Source organism: Myxocyprinus asiaticus, chromosome 9 (assembly GCF_019703515.2).
Source record: "Myxocyprinus asiaticus isolate MX2 ecotype Aquarium Trade chromosome 9, UBuf_Myxa_2, whole genome shotgun sequence".
Lineage (NCBI taxonomy): Eukaryota > Metazoa > Chordata > Actinopteri > Cypriniformes > Catostomidae > Myxocyprinus > Myxocyprinus asiaticus.
Window position 1 is genome coordinate 26,633,787 of NC_059352.1, and position 12,536 is coordinate 26,646,322.

At 35.6% G+C, this 12,536-nt stretch overlaps 1 protein-coding gene across 1 annotated transcript; it reads right to left on the minus strand.

Moving 5' to 3' along the window:
- Window positions 1-725: 725 nt before the first annotated feature.
- Window positions 726-8,224, minus strand: LOC127445620 (NADH dehydrogenase [ubiquinone] 1 beta subcomplex subunit 5, mitochondrial-like). The gene is made up of 6 exons (XM_051705801.1): window positions 8,095-8,224; window positions 7,443-7,528; window positions 7,209-7,275; window positions 7,061-7,122; window positions 6,801-6,907; window positions 726-991 (listed from the first exon to the last, which is right to left on the minus strand). Exons 1-6 carry the CDS (start codon window positions 8,210-8,212, stop codon window positions 871-873), a joined length of 561 nt encoding a protein of 186 aa, XP_051561761.1. The 5' UTR covers window positions 8,213-8,224; the 3' UTR covers window positions 726-870.
- Window positions 8,225-12,536: the final 4,312 nt, after the last annotated feature.

Consider the following 12,536-nt stretch of genomic DNA (forward strand, 5'->3'; position numbering starts at 1 on the left):
CTGAGATATTCTTCTAAACATATTTGTTTGTGTTCATTAGAAGAAAGTCATACACATCTGGGATGGCATGAGGGTGAGTAAATGATTTTTTGTGAATTATCCCTTTAACTATTTATTAAATTTCTTATATAACACTATATGATGTCATAAATAAATACTGAAAACATTGGACTAGTTATTTTGACATTACACCATTATATTTTAATTCCTTGCTGACTGACATTTTGCAGTACTTAATTCACAAAGGCCTACTTATGATTTATTACCATATTGTAATGGACAAAATCTTTTGAAAAAATATGCTGTAGTCAGGCACATTGCATACAATGTACAAATTTTGTTTTAATATAGAGGTTTTGATTCCATTATTATTTTTATTTATTTTTTAGATATTTGCATAAATGTGTTTTGTTTGCACTGTTTTGTCATGGGCTTCAAGAGAAAATCATTATAAATTGTATATTGCTAAAGTTCTAATGTTTTTAGAGCTTTAGTTATAAGTTTTGAATGTTTGCATGCAGGCCTTATGTTAAAAACTACTCACTTTTACAACCAAAGCGTTGCATAATTTTACACATACATTTCCTGATCCTGAACAACAGCTGTTCTCAACAGAATAAAGAAATATGGGTTGAGAATTACTTTAAAGGATTTTGTTTGTAATCTAACATTTAAAAATGTATAGGCAACAATCCATAAGATTGAAAAAACAAACACAACACCAGTAAGTTTTTATCTTTAGTTTATTAGTGACTGAGGCAAAAGAGTGAAGAAAAAAAAAAAATCAAGAATCCAAGATTTTTCATTAATAACAATACATTATACATTGTATAATGCCTGAACATTTTTGACAGGTGTGCATGACCTTTTCTAGTTATCAGGGGTTGACTTGGGGCTATGGTCAATCAGATTCTTGTCAAGTGTCTTAATTTGGAACCAGGGTCCATCTCCTTTTTCCCTCATGTGTCTGCGGACTTCAAGTTGTTTTTGTCTACAAGGCAAATTGGGAAGATTATAAATTAGACTATGTAAAAACAATGTTAAAGATTAAATCTATGTGCAGTAAAAACATCTTTACAGTGTATTTGTTGTTGTAGTACACACAATACCACCAAGGTGTGACAATTCCTTCATTTTTTATTTATTTTTTTTATTCCCAGGAAGCTCTTTTCATCTAATATTCTAGTACATGTCTATGAATGATATTATGATAATTCTTAACTATCTCATACTCAAAATGTAACTACTGAATATACGGTATTGGATTTGCTTCAGTGAACAGCATGAAAGGTCATTATAATAAAAAATAAAACATAAAAATGTTTAGCAATTACAGAACTAGATTTAAAACCTCTGTAGTCTAGATATACTGATTCTGCTAGGAACAAAAACATTCTTATGAGTCATCTTAAAATAAAAGGCCCTAATTTTCATACACATCAAGAAAGATGCAATCATGACATTATATATATACACACACACAATGCATCCGGAAAGCATCCGGAAAGCGCTTCACTTTTTCCACATTTTGTTATGTTACAGCCTTATTCCAAAATTGATTAAATTCATTATTTTCCTCAAAATTCTACAAACAATACCCCATAATGACAACGTGAAAGAAGTTTGTTTGAAATCTTTGCAAATTTATTAAAAATAAAAAAACGAAATAAAATCGCATGTACATAAGTATTCACAGCCTTTGCTCAATACTTTCTTGAAGCACCTTTGGCACCAATTACAGCCTCAAGTATTTTTGAGTATGATGCTACAAGCTTGGCACACCTATTTTTGGGCAGTTTCTCCCATTCGTCTTTGCAGGAACTCTCATCAGGTTGGATGGGGAGCGTCGGTGCACAGCCATTTTCAGACCTCTCTGGGCTCTGGCTGGGCCACTCAAGGACATTCACAGAGTTGTCCCGGAGCCACTCCTTTGTTATCTTGGCTGTGTGCTTAGGGTCGTTGTCCTGTTGGAAGATGAACCTTCACCCTAGTCTGAGGTCCAGAGCACTCTGGAGCAGGTTTTCATCAAGGATGTCTCTGTACATTGCTGCATTCATCTTTCCCTCGATCCTGACTAGTCTCCCAGTTCCTGCTGCTGAAAAACATCCCCACAGCATGATGCTGCCACCACCATGCTTCACTGTAGGGATGGTATTGGCCAGGTGATGAGCGGTGCCTGGTTTCCTCCAGGCATGACGCTTACCATTCAAGCCAAAGAGTTCAATCTTTGTTTCTCATGGTCTGAGAGTCCTTCAGGTGCCTTTTGGCAAACTCCAGGCGGGCTGTCATGTGCCTTTTACTGAGGAGTGGCTTCCGTCTGGAAACTCTACCATACAGGCCTGATTGGAGGAGTGCTGCAGAGATGGTTGTTCTTCTGGAAGTTTCAACTCTCTCCACAGAGAAACGCTGGAGCTCTGTCAGAGTGACCATCGGGTTCTTGGTCACCTCCCAGACTAAGGCCCTTCTCCCCCGATCGCTCAGTTTGGCCGGGCGGCCAGCTCTAGGAAGAGTCCTGGTGGTTCCAAACTTCTTCCATTTACGGATGATGGAGGCCACTGTGCCCATTGGGACCTTCAATGCTGCAGAAATTTTTCTGTACCCTTCCCCAGATCTGTGCCTTGATACAATCCTGTCTCAGAGGTCTACAGACAATTCCTTGGACTTCATGGCTTGGTTTGTGCTCTGACATGCACAGTTAACTGTGGGACCTTATATAGACAGGTGTGTGCCTTTCCAAATCATGTCCAATCAGCTGAATTTACCACAGGTGGACTCCAATCAAGTTGTAGAAACATCTCAAGGATGATCAGTGGAAACAGGATGCACTTGAGCTCAATTTTGTGTGTCATGGCAAAGGCCGTGAATACTTATGTACATGTGATTTTTTTCGTTTTTTATTTTTAATAAATTTGCAAAGATTTCAAACAAACTTCTTTCACGTTGTTGTTATGGGGTATTGTTTGTAGAATTTTTAGGAAAATAATGAATTTAATCCATTATGGAATAAGGCTGTAACGTAACAAAATGTGGAAAAAAGTGAAGCGCTGTGAATACTTTCCGGATGCACTGTATACACACACACACATATACACACACTGGCAGCCAAAAGTTTGGAATAATGTACAGATTTTGCTCTTATGGAAAGAAATTGGTACTTTTATTCACCAAAGTGGCATTTAACTGATCGCAGTGTATAGTCAGGACATTAATAATGTGAAAAATTACTATTAGAATTAAAAAAAAAATAAATGTTCAGAACTTCTTAAACTACTTCAGAGTTCTCATCAAAAAATCCTCCACGTGCAGCAATGACAGCTTTGCACATCCTTGGCATTCTAGCTGTCAGTTTGTCCAGACACTCAGGTGACATTTCACCCCACGCTTCCTGTAGCACTTGTCACAGATGTGGCTGTCTTGTCGGGCACTTCTCACGCACCTTACAGTCTAGCTGATCCCAAAAATGCTCAATGGGTTTAAGATCCATAACACTCTTTTCCAATTATCTGTTGTCCAATGTCTGTTCCTTTGCCCACTCTAACCTTTTCTTTTTGTGTTTTTTTCTATTTCAAAAGTGGCTTTTTCTTTGCAATTCTTCCCATAAGGCCTGCACCCCTGAGTCTTCTCTTTACTGTTGTACATGAAACTGGTGTTGAGTGGGTAGAATTCAATGAAGCTGTCAGCTGAGGACATGTGAGGCGTCTATTTCTCAAACTAGAGACTCTGATGTACTTATCCTCTTGTTTAGTTGTACATCTGGCCTTCCACATCTCTTTCTGTCCTTGTTAGAGCCAGTTGTCCTTTGTCTTTGAAGACTGTAGTGCACACCTTTGTATGAAATCTTCCATTTTTTTGGCAATTTCAAGCATTGTATAGCCTTCATTCCTCAAAACAATGATTGACTGATGAGTTTCTAGAGAAAGCTGTTTCTTTTTTGCCATTTTTGACCTAATATTGACCTTAAGACATGCCAGTCTATTGCATACTATGGCAACTCAAAAACAAACACAAAGACAATGTTGAGCTTCATTTAACAAACCAAATAGCTTTCAACTGTGTTTGATATAATGGCAAGTGATTTTCTAGTACCAAATTAGCAATTTATGATAACTCAAGGATAAGGTGTTGGAGTGATGGCTGCTGAAAATGGGGCCTGTCTAGATTTGATCAAAAATGACTTTTTTCAAATAGTGATGGTGCTGTATTTTACATCAGTAATGTCTTGACTATACTTTGTGATCAGTTGAATGCCACTTTGGTGAATTACAGTACCAATTTCCTTCCTAAACAGCAAAATCTGTACATTATTCCAAACTTTTGGCTGCCAGTGTATATGTATATATACTGATCAGCCACAACATTAAAACCACCTGCATAATATTGTGTAGGTCCCCCTCGTACTGCCAAAACAGTGCCAACCCGCATCTCAGAATAGCATTCTGAGATGATATTCTTCTTACCACAATTGTACAGAGAGGTTATCTGAGTTACCGTTGACTTTGTCAGTTCGAACCAGCCTGGTCATTCTCTAAATCTTTATTCGAATCTGCCCTACACTTTTTATGTGTTGAACCTTTTTAGAAAATGTAATTAATTTATGGACAGTTTTAAAGGGTTAGTTCACCCAAAAATGAAAATCATGCTATCCCAGATGTGTTTTACTTTCTTCCACAGAACACAAACGGAGATTTTTAGAAGAATATCTCAGCTCTATAGGTCCATACAACGCAAACGGATGGGGATCAGCACTTTAAAGCTCTAAAAAGCACAGACAATTGTAATAAAAGTCATCCATACAACTCCAGTAGTTAAATTAATGTCTTCTAAAGCAAAACGTTCACAATGGGTGAGAAACAGATTAATATTTAAGTCCTTTTCACTTGTTTACTTCCGGTTGCTCTCTGATGCGCGACCACGAGGGGAGTTCACGCTGCCTCACGCATGATGTAAGTGCACTGGCATGTTCGCGTGAGACCTGACGTGATACAACCTGAAATGCAGCTTGATTTGTTTACAAGAGAACGCTGTTCACAAGCTTCATTGGTTATGCTTTTATATGAAAATTCCAGTGCGCTTACGGCATGTGAGAGGCAGGGTGAACCGAGTTCCCTCATGGCGGTGCTTTGGAGAGCGACCGGAAGTAAACAACTATAGTGAAAAGGACTTAAATATTGACCTGTTTCTCACCCAAAGCAATTGAATCGCTTTAGAAGACATTCATTTAACCACTGGAGTCATATGGATTACTTTTATCACGACTGTCTGTGCTTTTTGGAGCTTTAAAGTGCGATCACCATCCACTTGCATTGTATGGACCTACAAAGCTGAGATATTCTTCTAAATATCGTCGTTTGTGTTCTGCTGAAGAAAGAAAGTCATCTGGGATGGCATGTGCATGAGTAAATGATGAGAGAATTTTCATTTTTAGGTGAACTATCCTATCCCTTTAATGAATCTGTCTGAAGCTATGTTACTTCATTAGTAAATATTGCCCAAGATGCATAAAGTCCCCAAAATTTATTTTTATACCTTGCATCATGTAATGATTTACTGTGAAAACACTTAGCCAAAAGTGGTTAAAATGGCAACTACATACTACATGTTCTCCTTTCCATAATCTATTTTAGCACACATTTCCTATTTTAACTCATATTAGATGAATGGTTTGGCTAATAACACTGTCAGAGTTAGCTGTTGGTGTGAAAGCGGAGTACATGGGCTCCATAACAATGTGCTAATGGAAAGGAGGAAGACATTGATAATGGTGAATGCTGGGCAGTGGGCATAATTACATAAACACTCTGTCATGAGTTCAGTCCCTACTAAGGAGAGACCTGCATAGGCTGATGCCTGTCAAATTCAAGGCTGCAACATTTGGTGAAAAATTAAAGAAACAACTGAATACCTCATTCATATATTACAATTAAAACCCCTTTTTTATATATATATATACATTTCCTAAAATTCTGGTTAAGCACAACAAGGGATGTTTAAGTACCTTACAGTGTAAAAAAAATTACATTAAATTTACAGTTAAATAGTGGCAGCTGTGGTTGCAAGAAATTTACCATAAAAAATACGGTGACCATGTTTCAGGCTTTACGGAATTTTGATGCTTGTATATTTTACGGTTCATTACCGTTTATATCATTAAATAAAATAAACTTGATATACTAACCTTCTGGAACTATAAAAGTCTTTTTTTTACTTTAAAATGTATTGTTAATCACCAAAGTCACTACAAAAGGCCACATGATCACAAAGTTCTTCAGGAATGGCCCTTCCAGGAGCAATAATTAATACACATGTAGAGACAGCACACAGTGTTTCTCATATAAACACAAAACACCATCTGGGTAACACATGTGACACTAAAATAATGCAATAAACATTCACTTAACGACAAAAAATATAACACAAAACACCCCAATGTACATAACTGACATTAAAAATAAACATAACTATTCCCATAAAATATAATGAAATGGGATGGGTCAAGCAGGGACATCTGGGAATGCCGATTATTATTTTTCACTGTAATTTTAACAATATTTTACTGTAAAAATACAAGTACTGCCTTGTTAAACATATTATCATTTTAATCGGAAAAATGTTAAGGTTAAACAAATTACTTCTTTTACTGTAGCATTTTTACATTCTTTTACTGTTCAAATTAATAACATTTTTTTTTTGACAGTTTATAGACCTAATAGTGAGACTATTCTGAAATTAACCTGGACAGAAATACACAGGCATTTATTTCTCAATGACCAAATCAGTGGAATTATCTGGAGAAAACGTACCTCATTTCAGCCTTCTCTGCCTCAATTTGGATAAGTGCCATCATTTTCTCATAGTCCTTCACAGGGCTGTCATAAAAGGTACGAGCAATCCAACGGGTGATGGGATGCTAAGATTGAATAGAGAAAACCAATAAAAGAAAAGATATGAAGCCTTATGTCAGAAGGGACACAATTTCAATTTTTTATTGGGTTTAAAATTAAAAGACATTATTCATCAACATTTTTATTTGATGTTTTTATGCAGTGGAATATCAGAATACCTTATAGTACTCCCAGTGCTCTGGTTCATAGCCTTCAGGTACTTCTGCCAACTCAGCCTCTCCTGTTTAGGAGCAAACATTACTCGAGTTATAATGACAGATACAGAAGCCATAAGTAGAAAAACTTTAAGCGATGTCTAAAACTTACCAATGAAAACATTCACAAAAGTCACAAGTACTGCAACAGGGATGCCAGTGAGAAGAATGTAGTATTTCTGGTGTAATGGAGGGAGGGGGAGAGGGAGGGAGAGAGAGAGAGAGAGGGAGGGAGAGGGAGAGAGAGAGAGGCAGATGGGAAAATGTTAAATGAAAAAACACAAACATTACAAATTAATAAACAACTTCATGGCAATTATGGCAAAGTTACTGTCCGCGGTTTTACCAGCAGATGGAGAAATCTTCTATCATAGAAGTCAGTGGGCTTGATGATAAACATCCTTTTTCCATGGCTCCCATGACGGATAACAACTATATATATATAAAAACAACAAGATAGGTTAAAAATTATGAGGTGGAAAACAAGGTGTGATTCCAACATATCTATGCCACATAATTTAACACAATCTGCAAATCAGGCTCTTTTTCATTTTACTATTATAAAGGAATTAGAGGCAATTGCAATCCACAACAAAATAGAAGCAACATTTACAAAAATTGTCTACAGCTGCCAACCAAATGTATAAATACCGGTACTACAACGGGCAATTTATATATATATATATGCATACTTTAAAAATCTGAAATGGTTAAGTTTCAGGATACAACCTTTGGTACGTCTTGTTTATTAAAATGACTGCTTGAGCATCATTACTTCTAAGAAACGGGCAAAAGCTTTATTGAAAGCTTTGTTTGTTTGTTTTTACATATCACATCCTTACATCTATCTATCTATGTATCTATTAGATAGAAGGCTACATAATGTATAATGAGGCCAGCTTGTACATACTATGCTACAAGTGTAGCAAGGTCACTACAAGGAATAATCCACCAACCGGTCATATCTTTTGTTTTTTTAACATATTCGTATTCTTTACCTTGTTCTGAACGTGCAACAGTCCTGGAGAGTAGATTTGTTGACGGATAAGGTCGTTTCAACGGATTTAATCTGGCTGTAAAAGCAGCCACTGTTCGCAATACGCTCATGCCCACCATGACTGATGAGGGAGTGAGTGAGTAAGGGCTTCCCTGATTGGTTCATCTGACACTGAGTGAAGCCGAATTCGCCATACTTTAGGCAAAATAAAAGTTCAACTCAAAACATGTCAATTAAAAACCCAAATAATAAATATGCTATGTATTAAATAAAAAAGTATAAAAATATGTTACTTAAAATGATACCAATTGTAACACTAATAATACACAACTTAATGTTTAAATAACTAATGAATATTTGATTTGATTTAACTAATGAAAACATTTTTATTTTCCAATATCACATGCTTAATTTTAGAAATAATATAGAGAAATTATTTAATGGATTCAGCAGGGATGCAAATTAAACATTAGGTCTATTGCATCCATAATCTCCAAGCATTACATTTTCATTCATATTATTACCATTTAGTGACAAATAACCAAAGGTTCTGCTAAAGAGTATCCCTGCAGTAAGCCTCTATCAATAAAACGATTTATAAATAGATATTAAAATAGTTGTAAATAGATAGTATCACGTACAATGAGTATAAGTTATGATTTTCTTTTTTCTAACTTTGCTTATTTACCGAAGTACAAATACTCCTATCATTTACTCACCCTCATGCCATCCCAGATGTGTCTTTCTTTCTTCTGCTGAACACAAACAAAGATTTTTAGAAGAATATCTCAGCTCTGTAGGTCCTCACAATGTAGGTGAATGGTGACCAAAACAATAAAAGCTCCAAAAAGGAGATAAAGTCAGCATTAAAGTAATCCATAAGACTCAAGTGGTTTAATCAATGTCTTCTTATGTGATCCAGTTGGTTTTGGGTGAGAACAGACCAAAATATAACTCCTTTTTCACTTTATGTAAATCTTGTCATTGCGGTCTCTTGGAACAATCATGATTTAAGCTCGATTGCCCTTCCTTGAACGTGATGCATGTGCAGAGCTCTAGATGGCGCTATAGGAAGTGTAATCGAGCTTGAAATCATGATCGCCAAGGAGTGTGACTTGATCATGCCAAGAGACTGCAAGAAGATGTACAATGAAAAAGCAGTTGTATCTTGATGTGTTCTCACCCAAACCATCTGGATTGCTTCAGCAGACATTTATTGAACCATTTGAGTCTTATGGATTACTTTTATGCTAACTTTATCTCCTCTTTGGAGCTTTTGTAACATTTCATTATCAACAAGTATTGTTTTGTGCAGTGTTGTACATTTGACCAATAAAACTCTGAATTTTTACCTTGGAAAATGTATGTTGTGGTAAATATAATATATTAGTGTCCGATAGATGGGGCTGTGTCTAGAAGGTAACAACCCATCAGCCTAAGTCTTGCAAGAGTCTAATTTGCATTTACTAAGATTAGGTTTAGGGTTAGATTTTGTGGTAGGGTTAAGGTTAGTGTTAGGTTTAGTGGTAGTGGTAGGTGTAGGGTTTCTGTACTTTAGGACTTCATATTAAAACAGTTAATACTGTGCAGCAACTCTTTGCAAGATTTTAGGTGACCAGGGGCCAGTTGCACAAGTAAGTTTCAACTTAGCCTAGTTGTGGCGTAAATGGGCACTCATGTGCTCTTCAAGTGGACTCGGAAATATTGTAATTACAAGTCCCGAGCACATGGGAATGACTCAGCAAAGTCGGAAGTTCAAGTGGGAAACTTAGAATTCTAGATGATACCCGAGTTGCCAAGATGGGAGGAGTCGGAATCTTTCAACATGGAGGAGAGTATGATTTCTGTAGTGAATGACAGGTTTTATTAATTTTTTTAAATACAGCTAATTGTTAATGGTGGCAGTTTCAGTCATATTAATTTATGTATATCAGCAACCATTTGATGCATTTTTTACATTTTTACACTGTGAAAATTGCTTGTATTTGACCAAAATTCCACTATTGTCAGCAGGCTAACTGAGTAATGTATTATGCTGTCATAATAAAAGTTCCTCAAAAAATATGTATGAATGAACCTGGCATCCTCCATGTTTCCTGTTCTTTTCTTTTTTTAAAGTGCAACAAAACTATATACATAAGGGGTATACAGGACATATTAAAATAAAAATCTTCAGAGTCTTCTTTGCTTTGTGATTCTTCAAGTTTTTCAAAGTTTTTAAACAGTCTCATTTCTGTATTAAAGAGTGCAGAATTGGGTTTTTCTGTTGCCCATTTACATTTGTATATCTAATATTTTCCATAAATAGTAAGTAAATTCATGATACATTTTTTGAAGCTTGTGTTTTGATCAAAAATTAAATAATTATCTTTACTACATAGATAAATGATTCTGTCTGTTAATATGTAAATAAATACATAAAAAATACTCCAGTTCTATCCAAAATATTTGTAAATAAATATATTAATAAAACAGATGACATATAGTTTCTTCTGAAATATTACAAAACACACACTTTCCATCAATATCAACCATAAATTTTAGTAGCACCTGGCTTACAGGATATATGAGATTAATTATTTTAAAAGAAACTTCCCTTACTTTATTGGTAATACAATACTTTCGGGTGACATTCCATACTGCTTTCCAATCAATAGGGTCATATCTAGAATTCCAAAACATTTTAGCAGCAGGGATTGAAATTTATGTGCACAAACTCCTAATGTAACAGTCATTACAATGTTTGTCTTTAAAGCCAGCAGCCATATCACCATGTAGCTCAAGACCAGTTGCCCACTGAAGCTAAACAGGGTTGACCTCCTGTTAAAACTAAGGTTGTTGATGGAAGAGGTATTAGTGAGGCCAGCAGGGAGTGCTCACCCTGTGGTCTGTGTGGGTCCTAATGCCCCAGTATAGTGACAGGGACACTATACTCTAAAAAGGCACTGTCCTTCGGATGAGTGTACTGGTGCACTATGGCTGCCATTGCATCATCCAGGTGGATGCTGCACACTGGTGGTGGTTGAGGAGAGTCCCCTGTTCACTGTGTAAAGCACTTTGAGTGTAGTGTCAGAAAAGTGCTATATAAATGTAATGATCATGCTACAACCATGTAATTCAGTTTCAAACTCAAACTTCTCTTTTATACCATTGACACCATTTCCTTATTAAACTCATGAGACCACTTGGAATTGCATCAAAAACTATTGCATAGCCTTTAACCGTCACTGGAATGCCATATGTTTGAATGAATTCTGAATCTGAGAACATTTGACCATCATCTATAAATAGTTGTGTTACCAGCATTAAACCATTTTCAAACCACTTTTTTGTAAACAAAGATTTATTCTTGTATTTTATATCTCTAATGTCCCAAATTAGGCATCGATGGGGAGAAAAATTATGTTTATAAATAAGTAGCCAAGATAATAGGGCTTGTACACGAAAATGTGCTAATTGAACTGGGATGTGTTCAATGCCAAAATTGCATTTCAGTAGAAAATCAATACCACCAACCATTAAAAAAATTAGATTCTGGCAAAATATACCATATTTTATCCCTACAACTAATATAATCTTCAATCCTTTAAACACAATATTTGATGTCCTAAAATCAAGCACATCCAAACCCCCTTGTTCTCGTGTATTACATAATATATTCTTCTTTAAATAATGGGATTTGTGCCATTGCTGCAATGGCAGCAATGGCAGCCATTATTAAAAATAATTTTGTCCACCTATTTAATCATCTCTTGAGGAACATCAAGTGCCATAGCAACATATACCAATCTGAAAGACCTTCACTTTTGGAAAGCAGTTTGTGTCTATTAAGAGAAAGATCCCTTAACAGCCAACTATCAAATCTCTTCTTAATTTTTTTTCCATTATGGGTCCATAATTTAACCTAGTTTTGTCTGTTTGGTCCTTTCATATCTTTATGCCTAAATATGTTACCACATGTTTTACTGGGATACCTGCAATTTCTAATACATTACTTTGTGTATCTTTTATAGAGAATAACTCTCTTTTTTTTGTTTTGTTGTTATTAACAGTTTTTATTGATTCCATACATAAATCATACAAACATAACCTAAAATACAGAATCAATTACATACATTAAACCCCTCCCCCTGAACATTCCCCCACACCCCTCACCTGACACAAACACGCACTACAGTGGTCACCGACAATTAGAACATTAAAAAATAAAATAATAATAATAATTAAAAAATAAAGAAATAAAGAAATAAAACATGAAAAAAAAAAGATATACTTTCAAACAACATCATCTATTCTAGAATACATTTTATGGACTGATGAAAAGAATGTATAGTCCCTCCCAGATGGGTTCAAAAGTCTCCAAATATCTGTAAGACCAAGATTTTTACACATCCTGTGAAGCGTCAGTGTTGCTCTAGGGGACTTACACACTTTTGCTTCACT

What these genes read in the sequence shown, in the direction of transcription:
- LOC127445620 (XM_051705801.1), bottom strand. Translation starts at nt 8,212, where the DNA reads ATGGTGGGCATGAGCGTATTGCGAACAGTGGCTGCTTTTACAGCCAGA. An exon ending in GAAGATTTCTCCATCTGCTG is followed by an intron (nt 7,276 to 7,442) that starts GTAAAACCGCGG and finishes CCATTACACCAG; the next exon opens with AAATACTACATTCTTCTCAC. An exon ending in GCAGAGAAGGCTGAAATGAG is followed by an intron (nt 992 to 6,800) that starts GTACGTTTTCTC and finishes TTTGCCTTGTAG; the next exon opens with ACAAAAACAACTTGAAGTCC.